The sequence below is a fragment of the Myotis brandtii genome, unplaced genomic scaffold (genome assembly GCF_000412655.1).
Source record: "Myotis brandtii unplaced genomic scaffold, ASM41265v1 scaffold1384, whole genome shotgun sequence".
Taxonomy (NCBI): domain Eukaryota; kingdom Metazoa; phylum Chordata; class Mammalia; order Chiroptera; family Vespertilionidae; genus Myotis; species Myotis brandtii.
The window spans coordinates 253,538-278,398 of record NW_005354938.1 but is presented as its reverse complement, the minus strand read 5'-3'; the positions used below and the strand labels follow the sequence as shown (position 1 = coordinate 278,398).

The 24,861-nt window shown below is 36.5% G+C and overlaps 1 protein-coding gene across 12 annotated transcripts in view; it reads right to left on the bottom strand.

Annotated features, from left to right (window-relative positions):
• Positions 1 to 24,861, bottom strand: part of CNOT4 (CCR4-NOT transcription complex, subunit 4) — a 151,352-nt gene that overhangs the window by 48,842 nt on the left and 77,649 nt on the right. For 5 of the 12 annotated variants that reach the window (XM_014535140.1, XM_014535136.1, XM_014535141.1 and 2 more), the window contains exons 3-7: positions 18,955 to 19,152; positions 12,799 to 12,885; positions 11,701 to 11,802; positions 10,217 to 10,345; positions 7,345 to 7,478 (exon numbers count right to left, since the gene is read on the bottom strand). In XM_014535140.1, coding sequence (XP_014390626.1) covers positions 7,345 to 7,478; positions 10,217 to 10,345; positions 11,701 to 11,802; positions 12,799 to 12,885; positions 18,955 to 19,152 — 650 coding nt within the window. The remainder of the gene's footprint in view (positions 1 to 7,344; positions 7,479 to 10,216; positions 10,346 to 11,700; positions 11,803 to 12,798; positions 12,886 to 18,954; positions 19,153 to 24,861) is intronic. The other 7 variants (XM_005860689.2, XM_005860691.2, XM_005860693.2 and 4 more) reach the window with 3 other exon arrangements.

Sequence of the window (24,861 nt, the reverse complement as noted above, 5' to 3'; positions counted from 1 at the left end):
CAGGCTGCTCTGGCCCCAGTACTAGTCCCAGCTCCAGCTCTAATGATTCCAGTTCTGGCTCCAGCTTAAGTTCCAGTAGTTGTTGCAGCTCATCCACCTGCGTGTTCAAGACCACGATGAGCCTGCATTTTGGGTATTTCCTCTATTCTTAGAGAAAACTATCTCCTGTTAGTAGCACCCAAAAGTCTCATCCCAGGGGATTTGGAGGTAGAGGAAGCACAGCAGGTTCTCAGCTATGTTCTCCTCAATGAGCAGTGGTGGATGCTTTCAGTCGGTGTGAGTGACTGCAGTATCTCTTTGGTGTAGAGCTGCACAGAGTAGATGAGAACCTTATCATCATTCTGGTGTTCTCCCTTCTGATGATTCACTGAAGCACAGTAGGCACCAGAAATGGTCTCTTCAGCAGGTGGTGTTCTTTGCTCTGGTTTGCAAAGCCCATGTTGTGTCCATCATTCCAGATATCTGTCAGGTGGTCATGTAACCAGGTTTAGAATTTTGTCCAGCCATGTCCTGGGGGGTGGGGGACTCTCTTGCTTTAATGAAGTCACCCCAGGACAACAATGTACACTCAATCCTAGAGTTATGCCCAATTAGCTTGCCCCTCAGCTTACTTAGCTGCTCCAGGTCGAGGGCTTGCCCAACATAGTAAGATTGCCAACTGAGAGTAGGGCCCAGATAAGTCTAGGAAGACTTTTTTTTTTTTTGGGGGGGGGGGGCGGACTTGAAAAAGAAGTGCTGATTCTGGGGAGTTGAGCTGAGCATACTGAACCAGAGAACTGAGGCCCAGGCAATTGAGAGTAAGTTCATCTTAGAAATAGAAATAATAACCACCTGGAAGGTGTCTGTTTTCAGCTCCTGCTTCAGTCCCTGGTAGGTGTATCCAAACATGAAATTGATAATATGCAGTTCCTCTGTCACACCTACTAGCCCCATTGTTGCCCTTTCCAAATCACCTGAATGTTGCTCAATCAGTCAGGTAGCCCAAGTCCCAAATTAAGCCCTGACTCTGTCAAAATTTTCTGGTTTGAAGTCAGAACGCTGAACTTCTGGAAACCTTGTAATGACAGTCTCTTGTCAATGGAGATTTCTGTACTCAGTGACTCCACTGCCTTCTTTGAATCTCAGCAGCGGCCTTGTTCATACAGTAAACTTCCTCCAAGTCTTGAGGTTGAGGGATTAATGGGGAGTGAAGGTCAAACAGACCTGGGTTTCTACCACAAAGGCTTTGTGAAGCAGACACTGTAGCAATTCTGTGACCTGGGCCTTTTGTAGGTCCATCCCTTTGGTCAGAGGGTCATCCTGCTAGCTAACTAGGTGACTTAATCCCTTTAGCTCCTTCAGCAGCTGATGCAGGTGAAACAACAGCTTTGCTCAAGCTGTAAGTCACTTTTCCAGGTATTCCAACCATGGTCCAGGGAGTTCCAAAGCAGGCATTTTGCAGCTAGACTTTCTATGCCTCCAACTTAGGTAGCATTTCCTTAATTAGGGTAGTTAATTGCACTAGCAGTGCTTTAAAAGCACCCAGAACCTCCTTCCTCCTTTTGTCCAGTTCACTGAGAGTATCCCATAGAAGCTGCTGCTCTCTGGTCCATAAGGGTTGACAGAGGGCATCCATACTGGGGTCTGCGTCTTTCAGAAGACATCCTGCTGGTCTTTCAGTTAGCTGATAGATTTCAGCAGCTTTTCCATCTTAAAGCCCTCAATTCCAGGATCCAGGATTCAATGCCATGCTGCCGGCTCTCCATAGGTGCTTCAAGGCCTGGTTCTCCTTGCTTGACTGAGCTCTCTGAGCCTGGATCAGAATTAAAGAAATTAAAGATCATCTCAGCCAATTGGACAGGACCCTGGGAAAAGGTTTGAATGTCCTGATAAAATTTTCACAAGTTGTGCTGTAGCAGCAAGCACTCGGGGTGCTGGCTACAGCAGCCATACTCATAGTTCAGTTGGTATTAGAAGTGAAAGAATAGCATGTTAGCTTTGGAGTTAGCGTTGTGGAGTGTAGTCTCCTGGCCAGTTCTGGTCTTCAATCCAGATTGCCAAATAACTATCAAATGTCCATAAGCAGGAGGCTCTTTAATCCTAAAATGGGCTGTCAAGATTCTGCAAAATCTCTCACTGTACCATTTGGGGTCTGAGTTTGGCTAGGGACTCAATTCCCACTCCCTTTAGAGGCTCTGGTCACAGCTTCAGTCTCCAGAGGGAGCTCCAGCACCAGGGCCTCCAGCCCTGTCTTGGCTTCAGACCCTCTGACCCACCCCACATAGCAAACTTGAAAGGGTAACTGAACGCCGGAGCTAGACATTCCCAGCCGGATGCACCAACACTGGCTGCCACTCAGTCCAAGCTTTCTTAAATCAAACTCTTTTTGCCACACTGAATAAACAGTTTACATTTTGAAGCAAAAGTTTTTGTTGTTCATTCCAGTTTTAACAAGAAAGATTAACAACCATTTGCACAAAGCAATGGGGCAGAGGTTGCCTAGTAAGGGGGAAAAAAAGGTGTTGAAAAGTTGAAGCATATTAATTTGGTTCTCTTGGATAAAAGCAAAGAAAAGCAGATAATATAAACTGAACCAAATTCAAGAATGAGAGAGGCAAAAATAGGTTGACACTTTGAAAAGGCTATGAGCTGGAAGACTACCTATACCTATAGTTCTCTCAAATACTGCCAAGTTGTGTGCTGAGAGAAAGTGAAATCAAGACACCTGAAGACACAATTGATTGAAATCACTGAATTCAAGTGGGACTAAAAAGTTTTGATAGATAGTTTGGTCTCATAACGTAATCAAGACCTTATTTCCAGAAGGTAATGATGTGTGTTTAAATACCTATAGATCAAAATTCCTAAACATGTTTTGATACAAACAATCTCACTAATTTTTTTTTAAGTTCTAGTCCTAAAATAGTTCTGAAATAATGATGAACATTATTCAGATTTCTCAGGAGTAAATAATTTTCAGTTAATCCAGCAGTTGAAATCCAGTGCTATAAAGCTCTTCAAAAAACAAATACATATGTTTATATTTATTTAATTAAAATATGAAGTGTATTTCCAGGTTCTGTCCCTGGAGATTCTCATTCAATTGGTCTAAATTGAGATGCCTGATATCTAATGATCACTGTACTAAAGGAAGTGAAGAGGAACACAGTGAAAGACATCTATCAAATCAAGTTTCCTCAAAGTCTCTGAATGTATTAGATTTTAGAGCTAGAAAGATCATTAATATATAATTAAAATGTTTTGTTTTATAGGTAAAGAAGCCAAAATTCACAACTATCTGCAAGCAGGCAGGCTGACACAACTGTGCCTCCATTTGAATCTTTAGCTGCTTGGCCAACTTGGCTGGCTTCTAAGTTGCCCCAAAATCTTCAATTGGTGAACAAATAGTGTCTCAATCTAAATGAAGGTATTTTAAGCACCAAAGCGAAAAACAAAATACCCAGTCCTTAAATATCACTACTGTATAGTAGTGATATCACTCTCCAATCTCATCGTTTATATTTGTCATTTCAAAGTAACTTAATATAGAAAAACAGCACATCTATAATCAATACTAAATCTGACAGATAATACTTTCAAATTCATAATATGGAGGGGAGAAAGAAAATGCCACATTCCATTGTAGAATTTATTGTTCATTTAAGTGAGACAGGACTAAAGACAAATTGGGATTAGTAGCTATAGTACTCTTAATATTTGTACTCTGGCTTAATTAGAAATAAGAAAAAACTACATTGTAAGTTTAGTGTCAGTGTGTAAGGTTCCAGGTTCCAGGTTTTGCTTTCTAACAATTCTTCTAAAACTGCTCCTCACTATATAGGAATGCCAAGGAAAGAGGGAAAGGAACCATTAATTTCCTTTTTCCCCCTATAACGTCTAATTCTCACCTTATCTTAAATAAAAAATTCTCTTGGGTAGGACCATAGAAAGAGTTATGCTGCTTCCCTGTGGGAAGAAGAAAACGTATCTACAAATTTATCCCTACTGCTGTACCCTGTATGGTGGCCATGTGGAACTGGGGCCCAAAGCAGACCTTTGGCATCACTGACAGTCAAACTTACACTCTTGTAGGGGTTAGCATGGAAAGAAAGAAAGCTATAGGAGATGCCAAAACAAACAAACAAGCCACAATTCTAACTAAGGACATCAACCGCCCTTCATAAATTTTGGGGACCTACTTAAACAAACAAAAATCAACTCCTCCTCTACCCCTAGGAAAAAAATTCCTATATCATGTAGTTATGCAATGCATAAAACCATGTTCCAGCTGATATTCTGTAGCATTAGCTTTGGGCAAAATTATTAAATGAGCACACTGTTTTAAATCCTCCTTGGGTCCTGGCTCAGAGGTTGATCATCGACCTATGAACCAGGAGGGCATAGTTTGATTCCCAGGGCAGGGCACATGCCAAGGGTTTTGGGCTCCATCCCCAGAAGGGGGCATGCAGCAGGCAGCCAACCAATAATTCTCTCTCATCATTGATGTTTCTATCTCTCTCTCCCTCTCCCTTCCTCTATGAAATCATTAGAAATATATAAAAAATAATACAATTAAATAAATCCTCATTGGTCTTCCTTCTACAACTTGTGGCTCCTAGTAAACTACTCTCCTGCTACTAAAACAGTTATGAATGTACTCTGACCATACTCTGTATAAAGACAAAGCCAATAAAATAATTAGTAAATCTATTTATAACTGATCACAAAAAGTAAATTAAAGAAAAGCTAAATACTTGTTATAAATGCTGAAAAGACATTTGGTAAATTCCAATTTTCACTTCCATCTAAAGAAAAAAGTCCAATAAATTAGAAATAAGGTATTTTCATATTATGATAAAAAATATCTCAAACAAATGGTCAAAATCATACTTAAGAGTGCATAATACATTGAAGATATCCATATAAAAGTAAAGAATAGGATAAGGACAAGGACCTGCTAGTACCACTTTCTAACACTGTTCCTTAATTTTTAGCCTAGGGATTCTCAGTTGGAGGTCCACTACAATAAAATAGGAAAAAGACAAAAAAGAAAATCTTTCCTGGGGGACACAAATCACTTAAATAAAGAGATATGCATGCCAATGGTTAAGATGATTCAGTATTATATTGTCTAATATATAGTCTTCTAAATCAGATTTATGAATTCAAATATTGTGAAATATAAATAGATTGGTCAACAATTTATAGAGTGTGTTTATGTACATTGACAGGAAGAAAAAATACTACTAGAAAACACATCAAATAATTTCAGAAAAATGTCCAAGTACTGAGATTACATATAATATTTACTTCTTTGTATATATTTTAAATTTCCTTCAATAAAAATATATTACTTTTATATATTATATTCAGGAAATAACAAATGTTATCTCAAAGAGATAATCTAAAATTTAAATTTCTGCTTTGAATTCTCTAGGTACTATAAGCCCAGAATATGATTTTAATTCAAATGACTTTTAAAAAAATTGATTGCAGAGAAAGGAAGGGACAAGGAGAGAGAGAGAGAGATAAAAACATCAATGATGAGCCCTAGCTGGCTTGGCTCAGTGAATAGAGCATCAGCCTGTGCACTGAAGGGTCTTGGTTCAATTTCAGTCAGGGGCAGCTTGATCCTCGGCCCTGGTCAGGGTGCATGCAGGAGGCAAAAAATCAGTATGTCTCTCTCATATCGATGTTTCTCTCTGTCTCTCCTCCTCCTTTCCACTCTCTCGAAAAATCAATGAAAAAATATCCTCGGGTGAGGATTAACAAAAAGAAAGAAAGAAAAGAAAAGAAACCAAAAAAAAAAGAGAGAAAGAAAGAAACAAACAAACAAACAACAATGATGAGAGAGAATCATTGATCGGCTGCCTCCTGCACATCCCACATGGGGGATCGAGCCCACAACCCAGGCATATGTCCTGACAGGGAATCAAACCATGACCTCCAGGTTCATGGGTTGACGCTCAACCACTGGGTCACACAGGCTGGGTTCAAATGATACTTTTAATGAGAACAATGATTAAAAGTATCTGAAATAAATTTTTACTACAATAACCCCATTCTTCAAAGAAGGACTACAGAGTCAGCAACCAATGAGGTAAATAATAGCATATGGTTCATATTAAACATACAGATAAAAAAAAAAAATCAATGGAAAGGGTCAAAGATTATCAACCCAGAGAGAATTCTTTTGGACTTAGCTTTTATTCTTAACTTTGATATTTACAGAGTTCACATAGTTTATTATACAGTAACCTTATATTTTACTCTGTGGCTTCTTCTATATATATTTATGTAAACTTGTACGTGTGTGTATGTGTATAAAAAAGAATTATTTTTAAATACTCTTTACTATCAAAGCAAAGAAACTTAACAAGGACTTCAAGAATTTAAATATAATTTTGAAGAAACTGATTTGACAATAATTCATGTAGTTATTGCCTATACTTGAAAAATGGCCCTTACATTATTTGAGTCCTAAATAGACATTGGACTATACATGTAATACCCAGACATTTAAAACATCACTTAAGCAAATTTAACTTTGGAATAAAATTTTTTTAAAAGTAAATCAACATATCTAAATTGATTATAGCTATTTACTTTAAATGAATTCATTTTATATAAGTTAAACCAAATTAAAAAATAAACAAAGATCCTAACTCACCAAACTTAAGGAACATTCAGGATAGAGTACAACCTCAAAATTATTGTTTCTACTAATCAGACCATTTTCTGATAGGCCATACCAAATGTAATAAAAGATGCAAAGTGTACCATTTCAAAATGAGACTTGGTATTTAAGACTATCAGTTTGTTTAAACATTGACACAATACAGATCTGTGTAAAAACAAGTTGTCGCCTAAGATGAGTAAGATTCTGAATATCAGATAGCCTCCTCACTCAGAGAATATAAGACTTTAGTGATTCCTGAGACTAGACAACCATAAATATTTGTGTCCCCAACAAACAATACTTCAATAACTCCCTTCCCCTTTTACGGTATTTTGTTCCCCTCATTATGTCAGGGGGAAAACCTCAATTAGGTGACAAAGATTTTTAATAACCAACATCCCTTAATTTTCTTTTTATCAATTAGGGTGTTCCTAAGGCTCAGGGTAGTCTGCAAATCAATACAAATGTGAAGCCATCAAGAGGCTCATCTAAATTATCACCAGTGAGCAGCAGGCAACAAATATTCAAACCCAGAAATTTTGACTCAACTTTTCCTATATAGTGCAACAGTTCTGCATAAAAATGATAGACACTGAAATAAGGTTCAATCTGAAAATGATGTAGAAGGAAAAGAGATCGATAGACATGAACATAAGGTGTCTGATTATACCAATATCCGTACTTACGTATCATACCTCTGCAGTGGGGTCACTTTGTTCTTATTCTTATCAACTGAACCCGTAGACAGTTGAAGAAAATTGGGATTTAATTTATATAATTCTTGTAGTAGCTTCTGTTCATATTCTTGATGTTTACCTGCCTAATGGAAGAAGAAATTAAAACTGCAGTGGGGTTCACAAAATGGCTGGTATAAAATATTGAATTACTTTCTGAATTATTAAAGATATCCTAAATAAAATATGTAAAGGTTTTGCATGTCAAAGAAACCTGTCAGGAGGGTAGCACAAAACTTTTTCTAGACCAATGAAAGTTCTTCCAACAAAACAACAAACTAATATATTCCATTAATAAAGGCATTTCATTAACAACTTGTGTAAAAAAGTGTATTAAGACACAATATTTTTGCTACCTCAAAAAAACCTACTTTTAAACCCCATCTCCATATAAAAATTAAATATTATAATAGGCCATTATTAAATTTTCTAAAGATTATTGAAAATCAGTCAATTTCTTTTTCTAGATTAAAATGTTTATATTTCTAACATTTCATGTATTTTAAATTTACAGCCAGTCACTTTGATTTTGTAAATAAAGTTTTATTGGAACAGTCATGCTCATTCATTTATGAACTGTCATTTATGAATTGTCTATTATTTATGAGTTGTCTATGGCTGCTTTTGTGCTATAATAGCAGAGTTGAGTAATTGCTACAGAGACCATGTGGCTGAGAAAGCCTAAAATATTTATGAACTGGCCCTTTACAGAAAAAGTTTGGCGATTCCTGCTCTATACAAAACAAAGAAAATTCTGTATTTACTGTAGTTGGTAGTTATATATCAGAAGGCAATGTCACATTATGGGAGAAATTAGGCAAAGACTGACTGGAAACTAGTCATATATGGAAATACATTACAATGAAATTAATTTGAATAACTTTTTCCAATATGCATATTTATTAGGACTGGAATGACATGTTTACTTACCTTCAGGATTGTTAATTGCTTTAAAAGTGTGGTCTAAATGTTATGAGAAAACCAAAACCAGAACAGAAAAGATAAAAAAAACAACAACAATAAAAACAAGCAAGGGCAGGGCAATATCATCTAATCGTGCACAATTGTATACAGATACTGCACAATGCATCGTTCCCTGTTCTGAGAGGGCTCTTGCCTGTTTTAATTGGATCTCTAAATATTTCACAGGATCTCTGAATTTTGAATTATACAGTAACAAAAAGAAAATCTCCTGATTTTTGCCATGATATAGTTGTTCCACTTTTCTTTCTACTTTGAGAAAGTATTTTAATAGAGAAATCCTTTTATAAAGAAAATTTAAACTCAGGTAAAGAAGAGCAAAATGAAGTCTGGACAACAGTATGAAATGAATTTTATCCTCTGAGCCAAACCAGTTAGGGCAGTATGAAATGAATTTTAAAGTAGTTACTAAGAAAAAATACAATTAGATGTAGATTTTACATCTTTAACACATAAGAGCCTTGAAAATTCTTTCTGTAATCAATACTTCAACAGACATTATGGTGTTCACTGGCCACAAAGAATTCAAACTGATATTCAAATGATTCTACAGGGGCAGTTCATAAAACAGGTTAAATCCCATTACAAATTAAGTTCTAAGGGATCATCCATCCATTTCTTAAAAAAAATTTTTTCTTTATTTTTCTATTACAATATTATATTAGTTTCGGGTGTCACCCATTTTCTTCTGTTCAACGCTCTTTAAAAATGAGATAAAATGGAGCTTAGAAATTCTCTGATAGAGATTTTCATTGTAATAGTACCTGTGAGTAAAGCATATTCCCACTAGTCAAAATTCAGTTTGAAATAGCTAAACCTTAGATTTTATCCAAGAAAGCTGCATTAAAAAAAAGATCAAAAAGCACTTATTGGATATAAGAAATAAGTCATTCTACACAGATCATAAAGACAACACTGTCAAGAAATTCCAATGTATTTATTTATTTATTTTATTTTTTATATTTAAATAATGGGATTTAATCTGCAATAATTCCAAGTTTAAAAAGGGTATTATTTTATTTAATTTAACAATCTGCTCTTAAAGGAACCCCTACTAGACTTTTTCTAGTTTGACCTGGAGAATGAAAGGTAGCAATCAATGCCCCCCACCTTCTAAATGAGAAGTATTCCTGCAAAAGTCCACAGCAACAATCTGAAGTCCTCATCTATAAAAGGGAAGTGCAGCATTGTGCTTTGGTATAATCCTCATTTAATATGCCGCATAGTCAACATTTTTACTTGTAAAGACATGTTTATACTAAAAACTGAAAGGAGACAGACAGGAGAAGAGGAAATGTAAAAATGAACATAAAATAATAAGCCTTCAATTTACCCTTTACAAGACTTCCATGGGAGGGAGAATCATTTTATAAAAATGTGAGCTTATCAGCAACATTTGCTAGAATATTCTTTTCTACCATGCTCTGTAAAGAGTAGAGGTTAGGGGGGGAAACCACAACTCATAATTACAGTATCACACTTAGCTGTCATTTTGCTGACATTCCCCTTAAAGTAGCATTTCCCAAAATGCTTTCCTTGGTCAATACAAGTTCCAATGTACATTCCTATCTTTGGTATGTTTTAGCATATTAAAGACTCTGAGAAGTCCTGCAGGAAAGAAAACCTACTTATCTTCATTAATCTAGCATTTTCAAATTTAGTGGACCAAAGACCTATTTTTATTATAACAATAGAATAACTGACATTCCATAGAACACAGTTTAGAAAATGCTACTTTAAAGTAATGCCAGTTTTAAAAAATAAAGCCCCCACTTTAGCAATTTTAACTTATAAAGAAGAATCCTCCCTTTTTCTGCAAATTTGAGAATTCACAATACGTGACTACCTGCATTTCCTCTTTTGTGAAGCTGGCTGCCTCATCCCCCAATTCATGTAGATACATGCAGTCAGGCTTTGGACACTGCATATTTTTTAAGAAGTAACTGCAGTATTTTGTTGTACCTAGAGATGCCTGCAGGAAGAGAAGGGGAGGGAGAAAAAAGGACCCAAAATGTAAAATGACATCACAATGAGAATATCCATGTTTTGTGTTTTCACTTCACCTAAAATGAGACACAGACATAACAAAACAAGAAGTATAGCTATGAATACTAGAGAAATAAACTGTTAATAGCAGGATTTAGCAAAGATGATGCTCATTTGGAAGAACTAAAGAAAACATCTCTGTCTATGGTTTCTAGGACTTGAGCATCCAAATCTTCTTCCCTAGCCATCAAAAGAGAGACAAAATCTGTTGCATGTTATGTGTGGTTAGGCAACTTCCTTTTTCTAATTGTGCTATTCTTCTTTCATTTATATAAAGCACTAGAGGCCCGGTGCATGAAATTCAAGCACTGGGGGGAGAAGGGGTATGAGTCCCTCAGCCCGGCCTGTGCCTTCTCGCAGTCCAGGACCCCTCGGGGGATGTCTGTCTGCCGGCTTAGGCCCGGGGGGGGTTGGGCCTAAGCTGGCAGGTGGACATCCCGCTCACAGTCCGAGACCCCTCGCTCCTTACCGCCCATCTGCAGTGTTCCCGCCACTGCCACTGCGCTCGCCAGCTGTGAGCCTAGCTTCTGGCTGAGCAGTGCTCCCTCTGTGGGAGTGCACTGACCACCACAGGGCAGCTCCTACATCAGTGATGGCGAACCTTTTGAGCTCGGCATGTCAGCATTTTGAAAAACCCTAACTCTGGTGCCATGTCACATATAGAAATTTTTTGATATTTGCAACCATAGTAAAACAAACATTTATATTTTTGATATTTATTTTATATATTTAAATGCCATTTAACAAAGAAAAATCAACCAAAAAAATGAGTTCGCGTGTCACCTCTGACACGCGTGTCATAGGTTAGCACATCACTATCCTACATTGAGCGTCTGCCCCCTGGTAGTCAGTGCACATCATAGCGACCAGTCACTCCACAGTTCGGTCAATTTGCATATTAGGGTTTTATTATATAGGATTGCTTGGTGGGACCCTTCACTCAAACATGCATTGATAAATGTCCAAATATTTAATGACAACAAATCAGAACTATTATTTATTTCTGATAATAGATTCATTTTTTACACAACAAAATATGTAAATATAGGAGATTTTAAAAGATTATCCCCTAATAATAAAAATGTTTGTTCATACCTGACAAAAAAGGACTTTACATAAGTCAGCAGTAAACAAACTGGCTGTCGTAGGTTGGTACAGATGCCTAAGAAGCAATCCTCAAATAGCCACTCTTCAAATGTAATATGTAAATCCTAAGTACTTCTCTCCTTACATTTTATCCCTTCCTCTTTAAAACAAAACAAATCAAGAGGACCATATTACCTTAAGCGTTCTGCCATCTACCACCACATTGTTGACACACTGTATGGCTCTGAGAGCATCTTCTGACCGGATATAGGTTACATAAGCACTGGCACTTGGACCCTAAAGTGAAAACCTGCTGTTATTACTTTCAAATTCAATAAAAACATTATAAAAAATTTATCTTGCAGCTTGCCTAGGAAATTCTAAAAGCCTTTACTACTTACTATCATTAACAATAATCACAATAATTATAAGTTGCAGTAGCTTTAATTAAACCATATACTAGCTCATTGTAAATCAATCATACTTAATGAATTTTATCTGTTTTTAAGTAGACTAAAATATTCATGAATAAAATATCATCTTTGGTAGCTCAAATGGTTAGAGCATTGTCCCTATATGCCAAGGTTGCAGGCTTGATCGCCAGGTCAGGGCACGTGCCCAGGTTGTGGGCTTGATCCCTGGTATGCTGGAGGCAGCTGATCAATGATTCTCTCTCACTGATGTTTCTATCTCTCTCTCCCTCTCCTGGCCTCTCTGAAATCAGTAAAAATATATTTAAAATAAAATAAAATAAAATAAAACTTATGTGCTTTGCCCTCTCTGCTCTTTTTTTTTTTTAATAATTCTTGGATTGGCACTTATTCTTTTAAAGTCATTTGACAAACTTTGAAAGTTAGATTTTAAAAACTAAGATTTGAAGACACTGTGTCAAATTATGTTCTCCCCAAAATCAATGCACTTTGCAAGAACAATGTCTGCTAATAGCAGCATTAAGAAAGATGCTCTATAAAGTTTTTAATATCTGAAAATATGAATTAGAAATCATTACCTAATTATTAGACTAACAATAGACTCAACTTCCCCTCCCCTTCAAACCACCAAATCTTTGTTTTACTATTTTCCTATTATTACTAGCAATTCACTGTTAAGTCCTGGAAGAGTCCAGTCAATGAGCACCAAAAACTGCCCCACCCCATCAACAGAGATCATTATATTATTTAAGTCCTTGTCCCTCAAGCTTTCTAATCACAAAAAAATAAATTTTCCTTCTGAACAGCCCAGATCAAACTCCAACCATAGGGAAGGCAAAAATCCCTATAGTTAGTTAGTTACCTGTGAACCTGCATATGATGTGCTATTATTGATGACAACTTTATGTATTTTACCAAACTTCCCAAAATATTCTGGTCGTTTTAAAACCTATAAAAGAAGAAGAAATAATGTATAAACTGTCCCCATTTTCATCAACTTTATTCTTATAATGGGTACATACACTCTTCAGTGAAAGAAAAATAACTTTTAATGTTTTCTAATAAATGTGACTATTTCCTAATTACAATTTGTGTGGTTAACCTACAGGAAATCATCAACAAAGTTTCAAAGCTATTTTTTATTGACCTACTAAAAAGAAATTGAGACTCATTAAGTTTGATATTTTCTATTATGTTCTAATTTTTGTACCTATACTCTATGGGAACTTATATTTTACAATATTCTTAAACACAAAACAGATAAGATATCCTGACCATATTTTCATTAATAGATGATCCCTGTAAGAAATTATTTCTCAAAACAATAACCAAAATTATGTACTAAACACAGAAATAAGAATTCAGGGACCTGAGTAGAAACAGTCTACTCATAAATCTATTGTATATAATATGACATACTAAAGCATTATTTATGAGCTACAAATTCCAAATATGGTAATAGAATGTTCCTCAAATGTCAATGCTTTATGATTTATCACTGTGTGTGTGTGTGTGTGTGTATTTAGCTTCCTTATGTCAATCAATTTTATCATTTCTCAACTCTCCAATTTTTTCCCCTCCCCTCTCTTTTGTGTGTAAGGTGATAGATAGGGGCAAAAAGTTTATACATTTCTTCTCTATTACCTTCATGGTTCTTTCCCCTCATATTTGTGATCACCTCATATACTCATTTAGCTTCTCTTAAAAACTTACTCGCTAAGTTGTGTGTGAGTATTTTCAAGTGTTTGGAAAGAATGCTTTGCATACACTTGAACAGGCATGCGCAGAAAGCTCTCATTGAAAGAGAGTTTGCTGTTTGGAGAGACTGTAGGAACAGTAGGTCTATAGGTAAATTTTAGAAAAAGAACAGAATGTAATTTCGAGATAATTGCAAGTCATGGGAAAGGTTTTTGTATCAAGGTACATACTGGCAAATTAGCCCAGTTTATATATGTGCTGTATTAGACAGAATCAAAGCTTTATGAAATAGTCTATGACTCGGGTGTCATTAATTCTTAACAGTTTCCAACTTAATATACAGTTGACCTTTGAAAAACACGATTTGAACTGTGTTGGTCTACTTATATACTGATTTCTTTAAATAAATATACTGGAAAATTTTTTGGAGATTTGCAATGTGAAAAATCTCACAGATAAACCATGTAGCCTAGAAATATATATATAAAAAAGAGTTAATGGCTAGCATCAACAAATCAACAAGCAAGTGCTGGCAAGGATGTGGAGAAAAAGGAACCCTGGTGTACTGCTGGTGGGAATGCAGACTGGTGCAACCACTGTGGAAAACAGTATGGAGTTTCCTCAAAAAATTAAAAATGGAACTGCCATTTCACCCAGTGATCCCACTTCTAGGAATGTATCCCAAGAAACCCCAATCAGAAAAGATATATACACCCCTATGTTCATAGCAGCACAATTTACAATAGCTAAGATTTAGAAACAGCCTAAATGCCCATCAGCAGATGAGTGGATTAGAAAACTGTGGTACATTTACATACTGGAATATTATGCTGCTGTAAAAAAAGAAGGAACTTTTACCATTTAGAACAGCATGGATGGACCTGGAGAGCATTATGCTAAGTGAAATAAGACAGTCAGAGAAAGATTAAGTATCACATGACCTCACTCATTTGTGGAATATAATGAACAATATACACTGATGAACAAAAATGGATCCAGAAACAGAGAAGCACCGAATAGACTTGCAAACCTCAGAGAGAAGGCAGGGGAGGGCAGGGATATAAGAGATCAACCAAAGGACTTGCATGCATGCATATTAGCATAACCAATGGACACTGACACTGGGGCAGTGGGGGCTTGTCCTGGGGGTGGGAGTGGCCGGGGAGGGGTCGATGGGGGAGAAAAGGAGGCATATGTAATACTTTAAACAATAAAAAAAGAAATTAATAAAAGATAAAAATAAGAGTTAGGTATATCATGAATGCATAAAATATATGTAGATACCAGTCTATTTTATTATTTACTACCATAAAATATACACAAATCCAATATAAAAACTTAAATTTTTCAAAACATGCAAACACAGACTGTACATAGTGCCATTCACAGTTGAAAGATGCAATGTTAAATCATAACTGCATAAAATTAACTGCAGCACATATTGTACTACTGTAATACTTTCCTAGTCACCTCCTGTTGCTACTGTGGTGAGACTAAGTATTACAAGTATCCACTTAAAATGCCATGTGATGCTGCTAATCTAATCACATCTCTGTTAGCAGTTGTCTCTCCAATACACTGGGTATCAGTAAAAAGTGATCTCTTGAGCTTCTTGCTTATTTTCCATTGTGTATAGTGCAATACCATAAACAATAAGTAACACCATGGCACCCATATGAAGTGCCACTAATGATGCTGGCAGTGCTCCCAAGAAGCAGAGAAAAGTCATGTCTTTACAAGAAAACACTGAAGGGTTTGACATGTGTCATAGACCGAGGTCTGCAGCTGCGGTAGCCCGCCATTTTGAGGTCAATGAATCCAGAGTAAGGACCATGTAAAAAAAAGGAAAAGAGCCCTAACCTGTTTGGCTCAGTGGATAGAGCGTCAGCCTGCGGACTGAAAGGTCCCAGGTTCAATTCCGGTCAAGGGCATGTACCTTAGTTGCAGGCACATCCCCAGTGTGGGGTGTGCAGGAGGCAGCTGATCGATGTTTCTCTCTCATTGATGTTTCTAACTCTCTATCCCTCTCCCTTCCTCTCTGTAAAAAAATCAATAAAGTATATATTTTAAAAAAAAAAGGAAAAGAGATTTATGAAGCCCATCAGCACTTGCAAAAAACTTTGCACTTCTGAAAAATAATTTTTATCTTGTATTAAAAATGCAGCTTTTATGTGGGTACAGGATTGCTGTAAGAAAGGCATACCTATAGAAAAAGCAAAGTCATTATATGACAACTTAAAGCAAAAGAAAGGTGAAGAAACTAAAGTTAAGAAATTTTTTTAAAATATATTTTTATTGATTTCAGAAAGGAAGAGAGATAGAAACATCAATGATGAGAGAGTATCACTGATCAGCTGTTTCCTGCATGCCCCCTACTAGGGATAGAGCCTGAAACCAGAGCATGTGCTCTTGACCAGAATCGAACCTGGGACCTTCTACTCTGCAGTCCAACACTCTATTCACTGAGCCAAACCAGCTAGGGCTAAAGTTAAAGAATTTAATGCCAACAAAGAATGGTTTGATAATTTTAGAAAGAGGGTTGGCTTAAAAAAGAAGTCAAGATAACAGGAGAAGCAGCTTCTGCCAACCAAGAGGCAGCAGACAAGTTCCCAGATGCCATTAAGAAAATAATTGAGAAAGTGTATCTGCCTGAAGAGGTTATAATACAGATGAAAATGCCCTATTCTGGGGGATGGGAACTCCCATTTCACCCAGTGATCCCACTTCTAGGAATATATTCCAAGAAACCAGAAACACCAATCAGAAAGGATATATGCACCCCTATGTTCATAGCAGCAAAATTTACAATAGCTAAGGGGGGAAATGCCACAACAGGTATTAGTAAACAGGGAAGCAAGCACCAGGATTTAAGGCAGGAAGTGACAGGCTAACTCTACTGTTTTGTACAAATGCATTCAAGTTTACAATCAGGAATGCCCTTATCTATAAAACTGCTAACCCCCACCTTGAAGGGAAAAGACAAACAGAAACTGTTGGTCATTTATTTGTACAACGAGAAGGCCTGGACAATGAGAACCCTTTTCTGGATTGGCTCCATCGATGCTTTGTCCCTAAAGTCAGGAAGTACCTTGCCAGTAAGGAACTGCTTTTTTCAAGCTTTTTTGATTTTGGACAATGCCCCTGGCCACACAGAACCCCATCAGATAAACAGTGTAGATGTTGAAGTGGTCTACTTGTTCCCAAACACTATGTCTCTTAACTCAGCCTCTAGGTCAAGGGTCACAAGGATCTTTAAAGCTCATTACACACGGGACTCTCTGGAAAGGACTACCAATGCTATGGAAGAGAACCCTGGTAGAGAGAACATCATAGGAAGTCTGGAAGGTTCTACCACTGAAGATGCATCATTGTTATAAAGAAAGCTGTGGAAGCCATAAAGCCCAAAAGAATCAATTCCTGCTCAAGAAAACTGTCCATATGTTGTACATGACTTCACAGATTTTATGACAGAGCCAATAAAGGAAATCACTAAAGAGGTTGTGAATATGGCAAAAAAAAAAAAAAGGTGAGGGATGAAGGGTATCAAGATATGGATCTTGGAGAAATTAAAAAGTTAATAGACATCACATTGAAAGAATTAATAGAAGACGACTTGCTGGAGGTAAGTGCTTGCAAACCAGAGCCAGACACTGAGGAAGAAGATGTAGAAGCAGTGCCAGAAAACAAAGTGACATCAGATAATCTGGCAGAGTGTTCCAATTATTCAAGAATGCTTTTAACTCCTTATATGACATGGGCCCTTCTATGACACAGCTGAAACCAAGCCAAACAGTGGAAGAAGGATTGGTACCGTACAGAAACATTTTTAGAGAAATGCAAAAGCAAAAAAGCAAAATAGAAATTATGATGTATTTTTCCACAAAGATACACTGCATGTGCCTGCCTCTCCTGCCTCCCCTTCCATCTTTTTTGCCTCTGCAGCCCCTGAGAAAGGAAGACCAACTCCTCCTCTTCCTCCTGCTCCTCCTCAGCCTATTCAGTGTGAAGGTGATGAGGATCGAGATCTTATAATAACCCACTTCCACTTGAATAGTAAATAATCCTCATATCCTACAGTTAATAAACTTCTCTGCTGTGATGTGCGTCTTCGTGTGAAAAATGTTTTATACTAACGTATTTGCTGTACACATTAGTTTTCTATCTCTTCTTTAGAATCTGTGATTTGTTTTTATTTACAATATTCTCCCTCATCATCTGTGAGGGATGATTCCCAACTTACTTAGCATATTCGTTACAATCCTCCCTTTGATTGGTATCATGATGAGCATTACTTCTAAATCAGTGGTTCTCAACCTTCCTAATGCCGCGACCCTTTAATACAGTTCCTCATGTTGTGGTGACCCCCAATTTCATTGTTACAAATTGAACATAATTAAAGCATAGTGATTAATCACAAAAACAATATGTAATTATATATGTGTTTTCCGATGGTCTTAGGCGACCCCTGTGAAAGGGTTGTTCGACCCCCAAAGGGGTCGCGACCCACAGGTTGAGAACCGCTGTTCTAAATCTTTTCAATGGATACTTAGGCAGATCCCCAAAATCCAGCTCTTTCCTACTGAAGTAAACACTGGCTATCAATCAGGTATATCAGAAACTAAAAATTAGTAGATGTATATTCAAAGGTATCGGACTAAAGTTATGAGTTCAACATTACCCTAATAAGGCTGGTGGTGGAAGGAGAGAAAAGATGTAATAAACAAAATGGTTAAGATCTCCCCTGTCCACAAACAAATGACAAAGAACCTGGTCCACTATATTATTTTCTTTTCATCAAATTCTTCTTCTTTCCAGAAAATTGGCTTGAAATGAATCAGTAAAGAATAATAATACAGTATAACAACAGTTCTATAACTGTTCTATAAATAAGAACTACTATTGGGACAAGATTTAAAAGAATACAGATCTCTAGCAGGTTCATGTAACTGCATCTCCACTGCTGGTCCTTATAAAGCTATAGAAAGTAGTTGCGTCACATGTTAGCCTTAACAGCAAAACAGTACTATTATCCAAGTTTCAGATTATTAACACTAAAGGAGACTTTAGAAATCTAGTACAACTGCCTAGTTTTACAACTGAAGAAAATGAAGGCAGAAAAGATTTTAAAACCTACATAAGATCACAACTAGTTATTGGTTTCTTAGTGATTATTTAAAAATATTTCCCATTTTCTCCTAAGTTTCAATATTTTCTGTGGAATTCTGCCGTTGGGCAGGGTCAGCTCTTCTTTCCCAATAAGAGAAGCAAAAAAAAAGAAAAAGAAATGTGAAGTTGAGAGAAAAAATAGAAGAGGACTTACCTCTGGGTCTGCTAGGCGCTGAGACAGACCTACAACAAAGACGAGGTTTTTTTGTACAACACGTACACTTGCCAAATGTTTGCGATTTTCTGATATTTTCTGTTTTCTCTCATTTTGTTTCTGTTTTTTCTCATTCTTTATCCTTTGCAGTTCTTCCTGGGAGAGTGGTTTATAAACTGCTGGGTCTTCTGGATATGGCTTTAAGCATAAAACAAAGAAGTTAGCATTAAATAAATATAAAAACTATACAAATAATAATTATCAAATTCTGGATGATGGATAAGTGGTTATTTGTTACATCTCCCCTTTTCTGAATCTTTTAATTGCTTAAAATATTTTTATTTAATAAAACTTAAATGTTAAATAACAATTTTAAATACTTGTTTTTTCTAGCTTAGCACTACTTTTAGTGCTAAAACTTAAACCATTTCTAAAATTAAAGAAAACACACACACAAAACAATCTTGGGATCCCTTAGCACACAGTTTACAGAAAAATTAAAATTCTAAGGTACTGTGTAAGAGGCAAAAAGTATTAAGTTTTCTCATCTAAGTATTAGTTTATGTATTACAAGCAACAAATATTTAATGAAAACCTACTATATGCTAAAAGATCAATGAAGTACTTGTTTTTCAACACAGTCCTAATCAAAGAGAAACACAGAAGGGGAAATAAATATAATACATAGAAACTCTGGCTCAGGAGTTTGAATTTAGTTTCAATACCTACTAGCCATGTGGTTATAGGCAAGTTAATCAAACTCTATGCCTCAGTATCCTCACAAGTAAAATGAATATAATCTTAAAGGCTGGTCTAAAGATAAAATGACACTCATAAAGTAATTATTATGGTACATAGATATCCTCAATAAATAGTAATTATATTATTGTAATCTTTTCCTTTTAAATCATTACAGTATTGCTTTTACTAGTATTCCTATTATTAATGCCAATACTACTGAATAAGAGCTGTGAACTCACACTGCCTGACTTTGAATCTTGGCTCAATCTTTACTCTCTCAGAAACCTTAGCTAAATTATGTGACCTGTCTGCCCTAGTCTTCTCTTCTGTGAAATGAGTCACAGTACTTTATTCAGAGGGTTTTTGTGAGTTAAAACAGATAAACACATTTATAAAGCAATTAAGACTGTGTTCTGCACATTAGCATTCATAAGTCAGTTACTACTACTAATAAAAACAGTTAATAATAAATAGAAGATGGGACACATTAAATACAATATCTAAAACTGGATATGAAGAGATACCAAAAATGGGAACCACAACTGGTTAGAAAATTGTGCCTGTCAGAATACAGGAGTAGGGACCAACAGAAAGGATGCCATCATGAAAAACAGTGGGAACAAGAAAGAGCAGAAGAAATATCCAAAACCCTGCTATGCCTTTAACATAAAGCACTTTCATCTTTTCATGTATAAGTGAAAACAAAAAATGCTCAAATTTGTGATCACACATTAATAATGAAGGCAAGTAAGAAAGTGAGATTTCGCCCTAGCAGGTTTGGTTCAGTGGATAGAGAGAGCTTTGGCCTATGGACTAAAGGATCCTGGGTTGATTCTGGTCAAGGGCACATGCCCGGGGTGGGGGCTTGATCCTCTGTAGGGGGCGTGCAGGAGACAGCCGGTGAATGATTCTCTCTCACCACTGATGTTCCTATCTCTCTCCCTCTCCCTTCCTCTCTGAAATAAATAAAAATATAAAATAAAATAAAAAAGAAAGTGAGATTTCCCTCTATGTTCCTCAATTTATACTAATAATATCTTAAGGTCTCCCAAAACCCTGTTCTTAAATATTCAGGTATAACTGGTAGTCCTACAAGATATAAGCACCCATATCATTAGATTTCCACTTTAAAAATCCGAATCTATTTGGCATACTCCAACTTACTTTTGAGTGAGAGGCATATATAACAGCCAACTCCATAATTTATCTGACTTTTGCATGGCCTAAGAACTTTCAAATATAATGTTAGTACCACACATTTTAGGACCTCAATAAGTATGTGCCAAATGAACACCAAGTTAATCTCTAGAATTGAAATTTCAGTGCTGCTAATTTTCTTTAAAAACACACACAACAAAAACTTATTTCAAAATGGTCTCTCATTTTTATTTAGGGAAACAAATGATTAATGATCTATTACAGTAAGTTCAATATTGTAATCAATGATGTAACCTTTCCCCATTTAAGTTTTCTCCCTCTCTCCACTCACCTTTCTGTGCCTAATAATCTCCTTTCAAATCTTTATCTGCCCAAATGATTTTAATTCCATGAAACTATTTGAGCTATAAAGGCACAAATTAAAAATGAACTACATATAAAGCAATTAAAATACCTTTCCATAGGATTATTCACATTTTTCATTTGCACATGGAAAAGTTGTTTTCTACCACAGGATTTCTGGCTAGCTCTTTTTGGAGTGTTTATCACTAAATTAATTTGAAAGCTGTTGCTCTGCATTAACATCTATAGTGATAATCCTCTCCATGAGTGGATCAAACATGTGCATTGCTCCTATCCTAGTTCCACTTCAAAGAGTGGTCCATGCACTGTGTTTTACCAGTCTATGATAAGAAAAATACAAAAGTTGAGAATAAACATTTGGAAGCATTTATAATAATTTAAGATTGCCACAAATTTATGGACGTCATCAGTGGACTATGCAGAATAAGATGTTTATCAGTGTGGTTATAATTGAACTTAGGTCGTTAATCACAGGACACAAGCTGGGAACTAGGCATGCATAATAGGGCCTTGTATTGGTCCTCAACAGACTTGGGGCATGGGGTGTGTGTGTGTGTGTGTGTGTGTGTGGGGGGGGGGGGGGGGGGGGGGGGGGGTGTTACAGTTTCAATTCTGATTCTTCATCAGAGATAGTCTGAAAAACACTGATGTAACTTTTCTGAGACTCAAATTCTTCTGTAAATATGAAGGATTTGACAAGTACTCACAGTTTTTTTTTCCTTTGCTAACATTCTCTGATATTATAAAATCCTGATAAAAGATTATGCAAAGTAATGTAAAACCAAAAAATGCATAAACACACACAAAAAAGGAGGCTGATAAGTACCAAAATTAAGTTGCAATATCAACTCTTATCAAGTGTATTACTGATGCAACACTGGTTATCCTAGTCTTTCTTCTATGTCTTTGCAAGTTTTTGTCAATGAAAATATAATTCCATTAGGCTTCAAAGTAAACTTTGGTAGAAAAATAACTGCCTTATAATGTAAAAAACAATATAGGAGAACAACAAGACAAATTAGTTTGCTATGATTTACCCTTCATAATATCTCATATTATAGCAACTTACAGAAAGTTATAATACTAGCTTTTTTCATCTTAATGTATCTGTGAAACTACATTTCTGTTGATAGACAATATAAAATATGCTTGTTTACTCTAAACAGAAAGGCAAATATACACAATCTTATTGGCCTTGGGTTGCCTAAAGTTTTCATAAAAAGTTAGGAATGCATGTATTCCATGACGCGTCCTCCTCCACACACACGCCATAAATATCTGTTCTATGAATCCAATGATAGAAAATTAATAAGCTGATACAATGAGGTGAGGAAAGAAAGTAAACCAAAGATGAAAGATGAAGCATGATTTTAATAACGGCAGAAGAGTGTGACTCATGAAGCCAGTAACAGTAATACTAAAAATAAATATAAAGAAAAGTACATCTGGTCTACTTTTTGACTGAAACACATAAATTAAACTTTATTTTCTAGAAATATAGCATCAAATGAAAAATTACAAGCAGAAAATTTTTCTTTAAAGATACTACTGTGTATTATATATCAAACTAATGCTAAATAGGGTGCCTGTGAAGAAGCATTATTAATGTATAAAATATTTTAATAGTGTTAATTTGGCAGTAAATTGCCAAACTACTAATTAAGATGATTTATAGTCTCTAGTGTAATCACTTAATTTCTTTCATATGTCTAGTATGTTCCCACTTTTATTCCTAATGTATTTACATATGTCTTCTCTTTACTTTCTAATCAGACTTGCCAAAAGTTCAATTATTTTATTGGTCTTTTCAGAGAACCAGCTCTAAACTTTATTGAAATACTTCTTTTCTTCTACAGGGTGTCCCTCAAAATTGTATACACACTTTGAATAATTATCAATTCCAATGGGTTAAATCTGAAAAGAAACAAACATCAATTGAGCGATAAAAAAATGTATGTGTATACATTTTTTGGACACCCTATATTTCATTAAATTCTGTTTAATCCCTATCTTAATAAATCCCCACATTTATTCTTTTTATGCTTTCTTAACCTGAAAATAAGTTCATTTACTTTTGTTCTTTGTTTCTAATAAATGCAGTCACAGCTCTAACTTTTCCTCTTGCTAAAGACAGTGAAAAACACTATAAAGAACTTTAAATCAACATCTTAAAAACAATAATGATCTGCAATAGAGAAGTTGCAAGCCAATTTTTGGATGAGAGTCAAAATCCAAAGAGAAAAGTGAAAAGTCTGAGTAACAACAAATAGGGAGAGAGGGACAAATGGGGGGAAAAGGACAGCATTCAAAGCCGAAACCAACCAATCTTAGAGATGATGTGCACCCGGGAAACCAAAAGTCCTTTACGCTTGGCCTAAACAAAGACTTTAATGCCTGAAACATCCCTGATGCCAATGAATATAGGACGCCCCCCAGAAATCAAATCAAAGCCTCTCTAGAGGATAGCAAATCTACTCTGGGCCTTGGAGAACCAGGAAATAATTCAATGACAACAACCAAGAAGCAGGCATAAGAAATCACACATATCTATAATAATAAAAGCGTAATATGCTAATTAGACCGGACAGCCGAACGACCTTTCAGATGTCCTTCTGGACGAAGCCGCGGCTGCAGGGGCCTAGGCAGAGGCAGGAAGGGGCAATCAGGCAGGCAGGCAAGTGGTTAGGAGCGATGAGGCAGGCAGGCAAAGTGGTTAGGGGCAATCAGACAGGCAGGCAGAGCGGTTAGAGGCGATGAGTCAGGCAAGCGACAGGTTAGGGATGATGAGGCAGGCAGGCAGGCAGAGGTGGTTAGGGGCGATCAGGCAGGCAGGCGAGTTGTTAGGGGTGATGAGGCAGGCAGGCAGAGTGTTTAGGAGTGATCAGGCAGGCAGGCGAGTGATTAGGGACAATCAGGCAGGCCGGCAGAGGCAGTTAGGGGTGATCAGGCAGGCAGGCAGGCAAGCAGTGTCCGACTGCCGGCAGTCTGACATCTCCTGAGGGGTCCCAGATTGAGAGAGGGTGTTGGCCGGGCTGAGGGACCCCCCTCCCCATGCACAAATTTCATGCACTGGGCCTCTGGTAAAGAAATAAAGTTAACATGAATGACAACCAGCAGGAGAATTCCTCACAGACCAGCTACTAGAATTATTGGACACAGATTTTAGAAAGTTTAAATAAATATATAACAAATCAAACCCTGACCTCCTGATTCATAGGTTGATGTTCAACCACTGAGCCACCGTGGCTGGGCACAAAACATTATTTTAAAAATCTTTAAAACTTATAAAAATGATAAACCTTATTCATGAACTAGATAAATCAACATTTTTAAGATGTCATTTTCCCCTCAAATTGTTCTGTTTATTCAATGCAATCTCAATTAAAACCAAGTAGACTTTTTGTACAAAATGACAAACTTATTTTAAGAACTTGTATGGAAATGCTAAGGACTTACTGTAGATACCCAAAATAAATTATCCTAATATATATAAAAAGCCAGGGGCCGTCACAACGGAAACAACTGGACAGACGACTGAGCAACAGGCTGCTTGGGGCGTGCAGGCCAGCAGGGGGGTTAGTGAGGGAAGACCAAACGACTGAACAGCAGGCTGTGTGGGGCGACCAGACCGGCAGGGGGCGCAGT